The sequence below is a fragment of the Plectropomus leopardus genome, chromosome 21, assembly GCF_008729295.1.
Source record: "Plectropomus leopardus isolate mb chromosome 21, YSFRI_Pleo_2.0, whole genome shotgun sequence".
Taxonomy (NCBI): Eukaryota; Metazoa; Chordata; class Actinopteri; order Perciformes; family Serranidae; genus Plectropomus; species Plectropomus leopardus.
This window is the reverse complement of record NC_056483.1, coordinates 7,424,365-7,437,867: the sequence shown is the minus strand read 5'-3', so window position 1 is coordinate 7,437,867 and position 13,503 is coordinate 7,424,365. Positions and strand designations below refer to the sequence as shown.

At 39.4% G+C, this 13,503-nt stretch overlaps 1 protein-coding gene across 1 annotated transcript; it reads left to right on the top strand.

Moving 5' to 3' along the window:
• The first annotated feature begins 162 nt into the window (after positions 1-162).
• On the top strand, positions 163-12,352 carry hacd1 (3-hydroxyacyl-CoA dehydratase 1). Its single transcript, XM_042510922.1, has 7 exons — positions 163-318; positions 4,001-4,118; positions 4,245-4,263; positions 4,360-4,448; positions 5,625-5,746; positions 10,282-10,460; positions 11,105-12,352. Exons 1-7 carry the CDS (start codon positions 200-202, stop codon positions 11,185-11,187), a joined length of 729 nt encoding a protein of 242 aa, XP_042366856.1. The 5' UTR covers positions 163-199; the 3' UTR covers positions 11,188-12,352.
• The last annotated feature ends 1,151 nt before the right edge of the window (positions 12,353-13,503 follow it).

The following is a 13,503-nucleotide window of genomic DNA, read 5'->3' as shown; positions in this document are numbered from 1 at the left end:
TGTCTGTAAAGGGGTTTTATTTATTTAAATTTTTAATGAACCTATAATAACAGTCGCTGGCCCACCGGCAGGCCACGCACTTGTTGCAGCAATAATCCCGCGAGAGAGGGGCGCATGGATGAACGACCCTGCTGCTCCCCTCCCTCCCAGCCCCAGCTGTCAGCTCCCTTCCTGACTTCCCCACCCTGCCCCCGGTACCATGGCGTCCAGCGAGGAGGACGGCACGGTTGAGGAGAAGGAAAACAACAACAAGAAGAGAACGAAAAGCGCCCTCGTCACCGCATGGCTCACTTTCTACAACATCGCCATGACCGCCGGGTACGTGCGTAATAATCCGGCCGGCCGCCTATTAATAAGAAAAGTCTTTAAAGTTAGCCGCTCCCTAAAAAACTGTAAGCGTGTGTTGCTGTTTATAGGACTGTGTGTCTCTGTGGCAAGCCGAAAGTGCCTGTTCAGCGGGCTCTATTTAGCGGCGCACGGGAGTTTGGAGAAAACTTGAGTGAACTGTTTGATATTTCGAAAATACATGTCAATATAATGGCTATTTGTGTGAGTGTTACACAATGAATGAATGGTGTTTGGTTAAAGTGACAGTCTGGCGCAGCAGCCGTGTCCAAATAGGGCTGACTGCATGGTGTCAGCGTCAAGGCCCACAGCGCGTCCGACAGTTGCAGTGATAAGTATAGCCGGAGCGCGCTGACACTGGAGCTCAGGTCTGACTGGGGCACTGAAATGCTCAATGGGCAGATTTTTTAATCACAACATAACATTTGTGAATGGCAAACAGAGTATTTTGTGTCGTGTTTATGGGATAGACTGGCAGGACGCGCAGATGGGAATCAATACTTGTCTGCTGGTGTCACATCAGCTATGAATAAATAACAGAGCTGTCACATCAGAGGAACTCACCGGATCAATACATGCGCCTTCAGAGAGGAAGAAAGACTTTTATTTTAGTAGCAATACCACAGCGTAGAAATATTCAAGTAATACTCAAATAAAAGTCCTAAAGTCAAAATTGTACTTATATAAAAGTACATAAAACATAGACCTAATAGAAAATAATATCAGGTATTGAAAGTTAAAGTAATCAATACAGAATAATGGCCCTGTGACTGTTAGACTATATTATATTATATAAGGTTATTAGATTACTCATGTATTAGTGTAAAAGCAGGATTTTACTGTTGTAGTTGTTTTCATTTGAACTATTTTCTAATGGACTGCTTCTTATGATTATTTTCACTATCATTAGAAGCATCAGGTGTGTATGTAGCCTATGGACCAACTTGCTTTGTCTGGGGGCCACTTATGAAAAATGACAGGAGGCCCGGGGCCAGTCGCAGCAGCCCCAAACATGTTTCTAGGATTTTAGGACATTTCTAGGCTTTTACCATGTCTCTAAGATTTTTGGCTTTATAAGATTTTAGGACATTTCTTGGATGTTAGTACATTTCTCTGATTTCCATACATTTCTAGGCTTTTATCATGTTTCTGTGATTTCAGTACATTTCTAGGATTTAAGGACATTTCTAGGGTTTTAGGATTTTATCATGTAGGATTTTAGGATGTTTCTAAGATTTTGAGACATTTCTAGGATTTCAGGACATTTTTATGATTTAAGGACTTTTCAAGGATTTTAGGACATTACGGGCTTAGCTATGACCTTGTCAGGGGGTGCAGTGGATCCTCCACTGGCACATTTTTTGATAAACAAGCTCTATTTTGATGCTGTTTAATGCACTCTGGCATCTTATGTATACTAAAAGTACAAGAACAGTTTTTATTGTGAATTAGAAAATGGGGGGGGGGGGGCAGATTTGGCCCGCGGGCCGTAGGTTCGAGTATCACTGCTATGTCCTGTTGGGTATATTAATTTCTAACAACATGTGTTTTATAGACTCTACCTGTTTTGCTTGCATTAAAATCTTCTCGTGCAAAACAACTAACTATAGCTGTCAGATGATGAAAAGGTCCAGTGTGTAGGATTTTGGGGCATCTGGCAGAAATGTGGTTGAATGTTCAAAGCTGCTTTTCTCACTTTATAGTCACTGTAAAATCATGTTTTTGTTACATTAGAATGAGCTGTTTATATTTACATAGGGAGCAGGTCCTCTTCTATAAAGTCTGCCATGTTCTTCTACAGTAGCCCAGAACGGACAAATCAAGCACTTGATTATCAGCTTGATTTTTGTGGTATGAAATTAGCCCAAACTCCTACATTTTAGGGCCCTAAAAAGCAAGCGCTGCCGGCTGTGTGGCTAACTTAAGGTTCAGTTCTTCCCTAACTTTAATGGGGATAAAATCATTAAATGATGCTGCTCATCTAGAATTTCAAAATGTAAATCGGACCGAATGGATCAAATCCTTATAGTTAAACAAGTCGTACATCAGGGGCTGTGATGCTCAAAAAATATATCCACTGATTTAAGTTTGTCTCTTTTGCCGTGGAAGTTTGTGGGAAGAAGTCTTTTTGGGCAATAGGGCATCATGTGACTTTGTGATTAAAGTATTTGGCCCCAAAAAAGTGTACCAAAGTCTGGTATAGTAAGTAGTAAGTATTTCACCTTGAGATGCTGTTTCTCCCAATGAGTTCAGAGGCAGTCTCAACAGTTAAGCTGACTTTATTCAGAGTTTCAAGTCAAATTAAAGGAATATCTACCTTTTGCATGGCTTAGGCTGCAGGGATGTTTTGCTACTGTTGACGTGTTTGTCATCAGGGAGAAAAGCAGGGATTCCTGATTACTGTATGTTTTTCTGTGATATTAACCGTCCCGTATTTTGCTGCTCAGAACCAGCCGGGAGAAGAGATATTGTATCTCAGTGGGACCTTTATGTTTAAATCAATGTTTAAAAAATAGACAAAAATAATGTAAGAACAAATTTCAAACCTGAAATTACTGAAATTGTGCAAAATAGATGCAAGTCACTTAGGTGTCTATATGTTAAAATGTTTTAAAGAAGCTGCTAATGTTACAAGAACTAATGAGGAGTCAGGTTAACTTTTGGTGTATAATAACATAGGCTCTTTGTTATGCTCCTGCTGTCGGCCTGCACATTTAAAGTTAATGAAAAGAACTAAAATTGAAACATTCTGTCTTTTTCTCATCATCTTAAGCTTTATCCATGATTTTGCCATTGTCATCATTATGCAATATTTTATCAAGTCAATGATATTACAAGCTTGGTCCTACTCTAAATGTGCATAACATGCACATTTTGCCTCTTTCTTTGTTGATTTACACTATGATGAAGTGCAACAGCAGGATAATAATAATAATAATAATAGTAAATAAATAAATAGTATAGCACCTTTCATACATAAAATGAAGCTCAAAGTGCTTTACATGCGAGATTGCTAAAAAGTAACACCTAACAATATATAGAATATATATATATATATATTTTTATAATATATATTTTTTTTAAAATAAGAAAAAAAAACAAAATCATTATACAGCACATGGATACCATAACTCTGGAAATAAATTGTGAACAGGCCAAAGGTGGAAAACAAATAAAAGTAAGATAAATATAAAATAAATATCAAAACAACAAAAGTGAAAACCAAAGTGCAAAAAAAGCATAAAACAAGTTTATAAGAAGCAACAACCATAATATGCAATAAAAACAAATAGAAAGCGGAAAAAATCATGAGGTGGTATTTTATGCTGCAACATTGACTTTTAAAGAAAACTGCAAAGAATATCTGGTTTCTGCTGTACTTTAGTCCCTTAACTGAAGCAATGAAAGGTGTGGGAATCTGATTTAGAAGTTTTGGATAAGACTAAAGCTGTGAGATGATGCAGCAGATTTAGAGGCTGAGCACAGAAAAATAGCTACACTTTGCACAAGTGCAGAGCTGAATAACATGATTTTAAAATTTCAACCATCATTAGATTGTCTTGTATCAGTACTTGGCCACAGGATAAAATAAACCATCCATCTCACACTAAAGTGTTGCCTTTGTGTAATATCACCTGTTTGTCTGTCTCTGCAGGTGGCTGGTTTTGGCCATGGCAATGATTCGCTTCTACATCATGAAAGGCACACACAAGGGCCTGTACAGAAGTATAGCAAGGACACTCAAGTTTTTCCAGACCTTTGCTTTAGTTGAGGTAAGAATCTGAGTGGAGGAGATGTCACCTGCATCCGTGCAGTTGTTGCATGACCTGATAAAACACCATTACTGTGAGAAATGATAGTGATTCAACTTGTTTCTATGTATTTTGTCCCACTTACAGGTGGGACATTGTGCAATCGGTATGTGATGATTTTTACTTGTTAAAATACTCTTACGTGCCGACAACCTCTGCAGCTGTAAAGAGTTTATTTTTTCACTCTTTTGTTCTGCTGCAGGGATTGTGAGGACTTCTGTCATTGTAACCGGGGTTCAAGTGTGTTCACGGATTTTCATGGTTTGGTTCATCACCAACAGCATCAGACAGGTGATTGTCACAGTGCAACACACACACTCACACACACACTCACACACACACACACACACACAATAATGCTGCTGTGGTTTTTTATGGAAAATAGCAATAGATTGTACTTTTTTATTTCTTTAACATCTTTGAGAAATTGTGCAAGAATTACTATTTTAATTACAAGTTTTACCTCCATGTTATAACCTCCACACATACAGTGAACACTTCGTGGGTGGATTATGACATTTTGGGCCCTGGGGCCCCCAGATAGGCAAAAGGCCCCACCATCTCTCCTACATAAGACACAGACTCTGGGGTAGTTTTGTCTCTTTTTTTCAATGTTTTGTATCTTTTTGTTGTCATTATGCATCTTTTTGTGGTTTCTGTGTCTTTTTGTGGTAATTTAGTGTCTTTGTGTCTCCTTGTGGTTATTTTATGTCTTTGTGGTATTTTAGTGTCTCTCTGTAGCTGTTTGGTGTCTGTTGTTTTGTGTCTCTCTGAGGATGTTTTTTGTCTCTTTTGTGCCTCTTTGTAATTGTTTTGTGTTTCTTTGTTGTCTCATTGTAGTTGAGTGTCTCCGTGGACTTTTTGTTTCTCTATTTAGTCTTAATGTCTCTTTGTAGTCTTTTTGTGTCTCTTTGTAGCTTTTTTTTGTCCCATTGTGGACTTTTTGTGTCTTTTGCTGTTTTGTGTCTGGTCTTTTTTGTGTCTCTGTGGATGTTTTGTTATTCTTTTTAGGCTATTTGTATTTTTGCAGTCTTTTTGTGCATCTTTGTTGTTGTTTTGTGTCTCCTTGGGTCTCCTATGAATCTTTTGGTAGTCCTTTTAAGTCTCTACCCGGTTGGTACGTGTTTATTTTAGTGACAATTTGCAGGAGACGGCCAGGGGGCCCCTGACACTTTGGGCCCCTGGTCTACGTTCAGTAATCCTTGCATACACGTTAATGACCGTTTATAAGAAGGATTCTTTCAGCAAATCTATTTTTGTGTCTATTTTAAGCATCTCTTGCCTGAAAACTACTAGAACTGGTGTGCCTTATTAAAGTTTTGTTTGTTTTATATTTCACACCCCACACATCTGCACACACCAGAACCTCCTGTGAGAGCAGCACCTGTCAGGTGTGACTCATGTAAACATGTCACTTTTTCCTTCCTCTGTATCTTTGCTGGTGCATTTTCCCCCATTTAAACAAAGGTCCAGAATGAAGAAAGCGTAATCCTATTCCTGGTCGTGTGGACGATAACAGAGATTACCAGATATTCCTACTACACATTCAACCTGCTCCACCACCTGCCATACTTCATCAAATGGGCCAGGTGGAGACTCCAGGATGAGCTTGAATTGCCATTGTTGTGTCGGACATTGTTGTCTGAGCATGTCGGCGCTGATCTGACAGTTTCACCTCTGGCATGCTTCCCTCCCCGAGCCCAGACGGGCTTTACATTAGGAAGTAGTGTAGCCGTGTGTGCGTGTATTAAGTATCGCCTGTCTCACACAGAGAAGCAACATGTGTGTGTGTTTATTGATTAGCACCTCATTAGCCATTCACTTGTCTGTGGTGTGTAAACTAACAATTCTGACGATGCAGAGCAGAAGTTGCAGACATTTAGGGATTATTTAGAGGCTTTATCAATTATTAAATATACCAGTTTACTTTTTTTTGTTAACTTGCTCCTAAAAACTGTAAAAAAAACCCCCAAAACATTATTTCTGTGAGGACAGCAATCGAAAAAGTGTTGCTTTAGATCCAAAGCCTACTGAAAACAAAAAAATTGCCATAATAATCAGTCAAATGTGCTGATTGTCATCACATTTCTCAGCTCTACAGTGACATAATGCCTTCCTACTACTGTATGAAGAGCACTTGTGACGTGGCAGTCTCTCTGCTACAGTAGCTCAGCTGAAATTAGAGCTGTTGGGAGGAACGTCGGCTGTACACATTGATAGCTGTCCAACACACAGGCTTGGCATCTCACAGCCCAGAGCGGCTATCTGTGTCACTTCAGAATAGTGACGTTTATAATCGCATCAACTTATTTTCTGAGTAAATCTAGCTGCTCTGACTCTGCAGACAAAGTTCCCAAGTAGCTGGGTTCCTATGCAGAATGGAAAAGTATGTAATTTAATTTTAGTAATTTTCTGGTCTGGATAAGTGTGGAAAAATACGTCCAGGCTGTTGCTCTGACTTTGCTTTCTTAAATTTAAAATTCAGGATTTTTTAAATTAAATTGATCATACAAGCAGAGTGGTTTTATGATGTTTAGGCAGCCAAGGAAAAAACAGCAAAATAAAAAAAATAAAAATAAATGAAAGAATTAAATGTACAAAACAGGAGGTAAATAATAACAGCACATGTAAAAACAAATACAAATGACATAAGTATATATGAATAAAATATAAGGTATTTAAAGACAGTTGCATGGGGTGACCTGTAGCTCACCTGGTAGAGTGTGCACCACATATTAGATGAGTCCTGGAGGAGTTCGAGTCCAACCTGTAGCCCTTTTCTGCGTGTCATCACACCTCTGTCTATCATTCTCAAGCCGTCCTATAATAGGTTTTTAAGAAGTTACATTCCAGATCTGTCCAAAATCATTGAGATATTTCACAATAAAATAAATAAATTCTAAAAGAGATGAGAACAAGTTGCTATATTATGTCTGCAAAAGAAGCAGGAAGTATCAGTGTCATAAACGTAGCAATAAGACAATAACAAACATTTTGAGATGTATTTCTTTGGCCATATTTGAGATATTTAAAGGCTGTGTGTTACAGCCTGGAAAACAGCTCTGCTGTATTGGGTTTTAAAATCATTTATTTACATAATAAACATCTAGCTATTTGCATTTAGATGTCAGATAATATAAGTTTGGGTTTGGAAGTGTGTAGTTACCCTGCGGCACAGTGTAGACTTTTTTGCTACTTCAGCGTTTCATGTGAATGTCAGTTTTTTGCCAGTTACTCTTTTGTTTTGGGTTTTTCTCGTGTGCTGAATGCCACTCTCCTCCCTGCCCCCCCAACCCCCCAACTCTTTCTTCGAGCATAGAGGAGACACCAGGCCCCCGGAGAGGGTCTCATGTTCAGCTGCTCATGTTTTTAAGACCATCTGTTTTGGTCATGGAATGTTCGCCCAACATTTCTATCACATCCGCCGAGACGCTCCCCCGAGCCTTTGCTGCGGTCTCGACTAAATGCAGGATCTCTGCGGCCCTGAGTCACGACACAGATCGAACCACAGAGACCGTGTGGTGGCACAAAAGGGAGGCGGTGTAGGCGTCACACCTCTGTAGAGCGACGGGCAAAAAAGATGACAGTTTGTGAATGATTTCATGACAGATTTAGGACTATATTTTAATGTGTCATTCTCAGATCCAAGTTATAGATATAAAGCCAACTTTCTTCAGCTGTCTGTGTATACATTTAGGTGTCTGTATTTATTTACTGTTTAGTGCTTCCGCTGTCAGAGGCCAAAAACAATCTGATCCTGCAGCTTTGCTCAATACAACATCTGCCAAATCGCATCCCTTTAACCAGGAGATACCCAGCTCCCTGTCCAAGTTTTAGTCACCACCCATCATCGTCGAGATCCGTCTTCCTCCAGCGTTTCTAAGTGGTTATTATTGTTGGCGCTGTTGTCAAAACAATCCCCGGATCGCTTTCTGTTTTCCTCTTAGCCTAGCAAATAATTGCATTAATATCTGGGTTTCAATCATAAATGTCAACACACTCACCTTTAAAGGTCTCGTGTGTGGAGTTTAGGGGCATCTTACAGCAGAAATTGTATGTCATATTTCCATAACTGTTTTTATTAGATTATAATCACCTGAAACTAAGAATTATTGTGTTTTTGTTACCTGAAAATGAGCCATTTGTGCCTATATATGGAGCGGGTCTGGGTCTACAGAGATCGCCAAGTTGCAAACCAAACACTGGCTTTTGACAGGCCCAGTTAGTTTGTACATTTTGTTGTCAGTCATCGTAGTTCCCCGAAACGCTTCACACAAAGGAGCTTCTGTTCTGCAACCTCACTGCAGATGCTATTAAAAAAGTCCACTCCGGGGGGCAATTTTAAACAGCCTGCAGCTTATCTTTTCAAAATATCCAATACATTTACATGCAATATATTTAAGTTTACAATATATACTGGATCTGATTGATTAATCAAGCAAGATCACTTGGCATTTTTTCTGTTGACTTACGTTGGCAGGAGTTTGTAGATGTGCACTTAGAAGGACGTGCACAGGCAGAACTGATGTGTTTGCATTAACAAATGAACGGTTACCGAACAACTAATATTCCTGCAAGTTAGCAGACATGACCACAGCAAAATAGTGAAAAGTCGACAGTGAAGGCTGCCGCTTTCAGGAGCTCAAATACTCATTATGGTTAGAGAAGCAGCTGGCCTCCAGATAGTTTCTCATACCCTGATCTGGCCCCCATTCAAAACAAAAGTTTGGACACCCCTGCACTAGACAGGCGTCTTTATATCAACCATGCACAAGTAATGAAACTGAAACTAAACATCAGGTTTCTGACTTGTCAACATGGCAGCTCTGACTATGTCATTTAGGTGAGAAAAGTAAATTAAAATGAAAATAAAGGATTTTTTTAACATTTAAACCCTAGCTGCAAGTGAAATTCAGGAGCTACTGTGGTGCTAATGACTCTGTTAAAAAGCGGGACTGCAAAGTAATGGGGCAGGCTTTAATTCCTCAGTGACATCTGTAAAATACAGCACTAAAAGTAAACTTAAATGTAAGCTTGAACACAGTTTATTACGGTAGGAATGTCCACTACAGGAAACTGTCCACTTTGTCCATCTCAAAAACAGTCTTCCATTCAACCAAAAGAGAAATGTCCAATATCCTCCCATCACAATGCAAAAATACAAAGCAATGCACTGCAACACAAAAATATCCAGAAACAGAGTCAAACTCACCGACTGTCGAATGAAGAAAATAAAAAATCGGGCGTCGGTTTGATGGTCTGTTCAGTCCTAATGGTCGCACTGGTTTCACTGCTGCCTCCAGTCCATCATATACAACCATTAAAAGAGTTACATGTGGTTTTCTCCGCGGCAGGCTGCCTGGTTACTCCTCAGTTTCTCCTTCACCAAACAAAATAAAAAATCCCTCCCCAAAAAATTCCCCGCTCCTTTCTTCCCCGAGGCCACGCCCCCTTCACCTGCGTGGCGCAGCACACCTGAGCAGAGTGGACCAGTGGGTGGAGACAAGTTACAGCAGGGCTGAGAGACACACTGCCCAAAAAGATTCATCTTATTATCAAACCCTCCAACAGTAAAACATATATTTTTGTGTCACAGAGACAAAACATTAAAGAGTTTGCTCCTTTTTTGATTTCATTCTGTCTCTCAGCTCTCCATTTGAATCAATAACTCTCCCTTTTCCAGTTTTCTGCTGATAATATTGGGAATATCAGTGAATGAAAGAAAACTGCTGTAAGCTGCAAACATACGAAGAGGACTGAATTCATTGTGTTTGATTACTTGTGCAAAGTTTAAGGTGTGAAATAAGACAAGGAGCATTTAGAGAGACAGAAAAATGTGTTTTTAATCTGAAAACTGTCAGGATCTTACAGCTTATAGTATTTACAGATTGCTTTTCTTACTTTTTAAAATATTTGACAGTTGTATACTGTATGATTTGTTGCTTATGCTTGTTTATTGGTGACCTAGAAATTTAACCTAATTTAAAAAAAGGAAGCATGCACTGACTAAAGGTCGTTGCAGTTTTTGTGTGTGTCAACATCAAAGCATGTGATTGTTTTAACAAACTTTTACCTTGAGGTTTTTGTTGCAGGTGTGTGACCGTGTTCATCTTTTCCCTCTCAGATACAACCTTTTCATCGTGCTGTACCCTCTGGGAGTCGTCGGGGAGCTGCTGACCATTTATGCTGCTCTGCCGTTCGTGCGCAGATCTGGAATGTACTCCATGAGACTCCCCAACAAGTATAACGTGTCCTTCGACTACTACTACTGCCTCATCATCGTCATGCTGTCCTACATCCCACGTAAGGAGCAGTTTTACTCCCACACTGCACGTTATGATGAAACACATAGTGTGCAGCCTTTTGAAAGATCAGAGAGAACATTTTGGAGCCAATGGGTGTAGTTTCCCACGTTTTTCTAAATGCCAATTTTCTTTTGTCGCAGTGACATTGCAACGTGTCGTTTTTCTTTCTTACAGTTTGATGAGAAAATCAATACCACTCTTATGTCTGCATGTTAAATATGAAGCTGGAGCCAGGAGATGGTTATCTTAACTTGCTAAGGAGCTCCGTCCAAAAGTAACAAAACCTGCCTATGAGATGTTGGGGGTCAATATGAGTTATTCTTTAAGCGCGTATGCTGAACTATTTCATGTTTTAATCCAAAGCTTTTTGATAAACAAGCTCGATTTTGTACCTTTTTATGCACTATAGCAGTGATATTCAACTCTGATAAAGTGTTGGATGCACCCCCAACCATTTTCTAATTCACAGTAAAAATAAAATCCTTAGAAATGTCCTAAAGTCCAAGAAACGTCTTTAAATTCCTTCCTTTTCCACCGGAAGTTGCACCCATGATCATTTCTACAGCAGCGCTCTCAGGAATAAGGTAGAACGAACATAAAAAACTGTGATTTCAAAAGTTTGCATTGATTGTTTGTTTTCAGTGTTTCCTCAGCTCTACTTCCACATGCTGCGGCAGAGGAGAAGGGTGCTTCTCGGTGAGGTCATAGTGGAAAAGGACGACTAGACGAGTCACTCACCTCATGCCTTCGTTTGAGCCAGCCTGCCTCCACCTCCACCACCGTCATCGTCACCTCCCCCACTCCCATCAACACCTCCATCTTTAGCACCAATTGGCCGTTACATTCTTCATTGCACGGGACCGGAAGAGCTGTGCAGACGACCACCACCTGTCTGACGAGAGCGAGGAGTCCATCAGCACTGAGCAATAATACCTGAGTCTTTACAGGATTGATTCCTATCTGAATGGTCATACTGGAAACACGTTTACAGTCCCAGTGTTGCTGGAGCTCGACACAGAAGCCTTGACGTTGCTCTGCCTTACTGCGCCTTGTTGCACTGAAAAATATGAGCCACCACCTGTGTGAAGGAGAGAAAGGTAAACAAAGAGGCTTCCAGGGAAATGTGAAATAAAAGGAGGAAGATTGCAAGTTGTGTCTCCTGAAGTGTCCCCACATCCGACCCAATTGGCAGGGTTTAAAAAAGAGAAAATATGCATAGCTCTATCATACCTCAACAATAAATCCACATTTAGACAAGATGCTGCTTCTTTTGTTGTATGTTTGTAAATGATGCAATGTGAAACGAGCGGTTGATAGTATTTCTTAAAAGATAATTTATTCACATACTGTATCACTTAGAGCAAGCACAGCTCAGACTTAACATTGTGTCCGCTTGGCTCCTGCATTCTTCGATGTCGCTGTGATGTTTACGATGTCAAATTCATTTACAAGAGTGCATCTTAATTTGAGTCTTCAAAAGAGCTTTCTCTACAGGCCGCTGTAGGTGAGACGACAATTCAGATTTGTGTGAGCACTCGCAGTCTTCAGTCGCTGTTGTTTGTTTTTTAACAGAAAGAATCTCATGTGATAGAAAGGTAGTTAGATTCCCTCCTACTAAAGGTGCTATTGTAAGATCATTTCAATCTTCTGTGCAGCTGAAGGAGTGACTGTGATTGACCTAAAGTAGGAAAACAGGATGTGAAATGACTGAGTGCAAATGTTGCAAAGCCCATGGTTATCTGAGAAAATTATAATCTGGGTCAGAGAGAAGAGAAACAATAAAAGTCAATGTCACAAAAATCACTGGACAAGTTATTTTTCAAGAGCAAAACGATAGAAATGTGAAAATACCTTTTTTTGTGCAAAATCAATAAACTAAATTCTACAATACTATGGAGAGTTTTGTGATGACCTTCACGCTGATGCAGACAGATAAGCAGACATGGGAACAAGTCACTGTATACAAGTCACAAGACTCAAGTCTTCAAGACTGAAAAGACCCAACTCCTAAAGTTTTGTGTCCTCAACAAGTCATAATGTTCTCTTCAACAAACAGAATGGCATTTTAACATCAGAATGTTAAAAAATAAAAAAAAAAGCTTAAAAATATTACTGTTTAACATTATCTTGTTAATGATGTTAATATTATCCAACTTTGAATGTGTACCAAAGATGTTTTTTGCAGAGGAATGGACAAATTTTCTGACTTCAAACTCAAAATCACAACGAGACCTGCAACAGGATTTGGACTTCAACACCAATGACTTATGACCTTTGACCTAATAATACTTGGAAGGCTTAACATCTACCTTCGTTCCAGAAAACGCAGCGTGAAAAGTACAGCTTGGCGAGGTTACGCTGAAAGATGTAGTAGTTGTGTGTTTTTAAAAATAGTGCCACAAATCCATTAATTTCCCTTTATAACCTGAATCAGCTAACAGCAGCTTTTCATTCCCAGCAAGTCAACACTTAATTCCCAGATCTATTTTGTTTGAACTGCTCTGACAGCATCCAGTCAAGTTACAGGAGAGAACCGAGACTAACTTGTGTTACCTACTGAGTGCCAGTTGGAAAAGCTGAGATGCAATAACTTTTAATGTTCAACTCTGCACTTGATGTTGCACAAACAACAGTAAGTGAAGGCTAATATTAGCAGGGTAAGGTAAGCTTAGGTACAGCTAACAGCTAAGTAACTTTTTCACAAACATGTTTTTACAAATAGAAATTTCAAAAGGTTTTCATTTAATATATTATATTTGTGTTGTTAAAATTGCATTATGAAAAAATGGAAAGAATCCGCACACTAGCATATGCTCCCAAAAGATTTATTAAATACCTCCACAGGTGTGACGTTTCGGGCAATCCTTGTCCTTGTCCTTCAATTTTGAGACTAAAAACAGACCAAAGATATTAAAAATCTATCTCGAGTCTGACTTGAGTCCATGTTCTGTGACTCAAGTCCACACCTCTTCAGATAAACCACATGACACCAGATCCGTTCATCTGGATCTGCATGGAAATGTAGACACCAAAGAAGAAAT

Bases quoted from the DNA above. Each gene is read 5' to 3' on its own strand.
- hacd1 (XM_042510922.1), top strand. From the start codon at position 200: ATGGCGTCCAGCGAGGAGGACGGCACGGTTGAGGAGAAGGAAAACAAC. The intron at 4,449-5,624 runs GTGATTGTCACA...ATTTAAACAAAG, and splicing joins TCACCAACAGCATCAGACAG to GTCCAGAATGAAGAAAGCGT. The intron at 5,747-10,281 runs GTGGAGACTCCA...TTTCCCTCTCAG, and splicing joins TACTTCATCAAATGGGCCAG to ATACAACCTTTTCATCGTGC.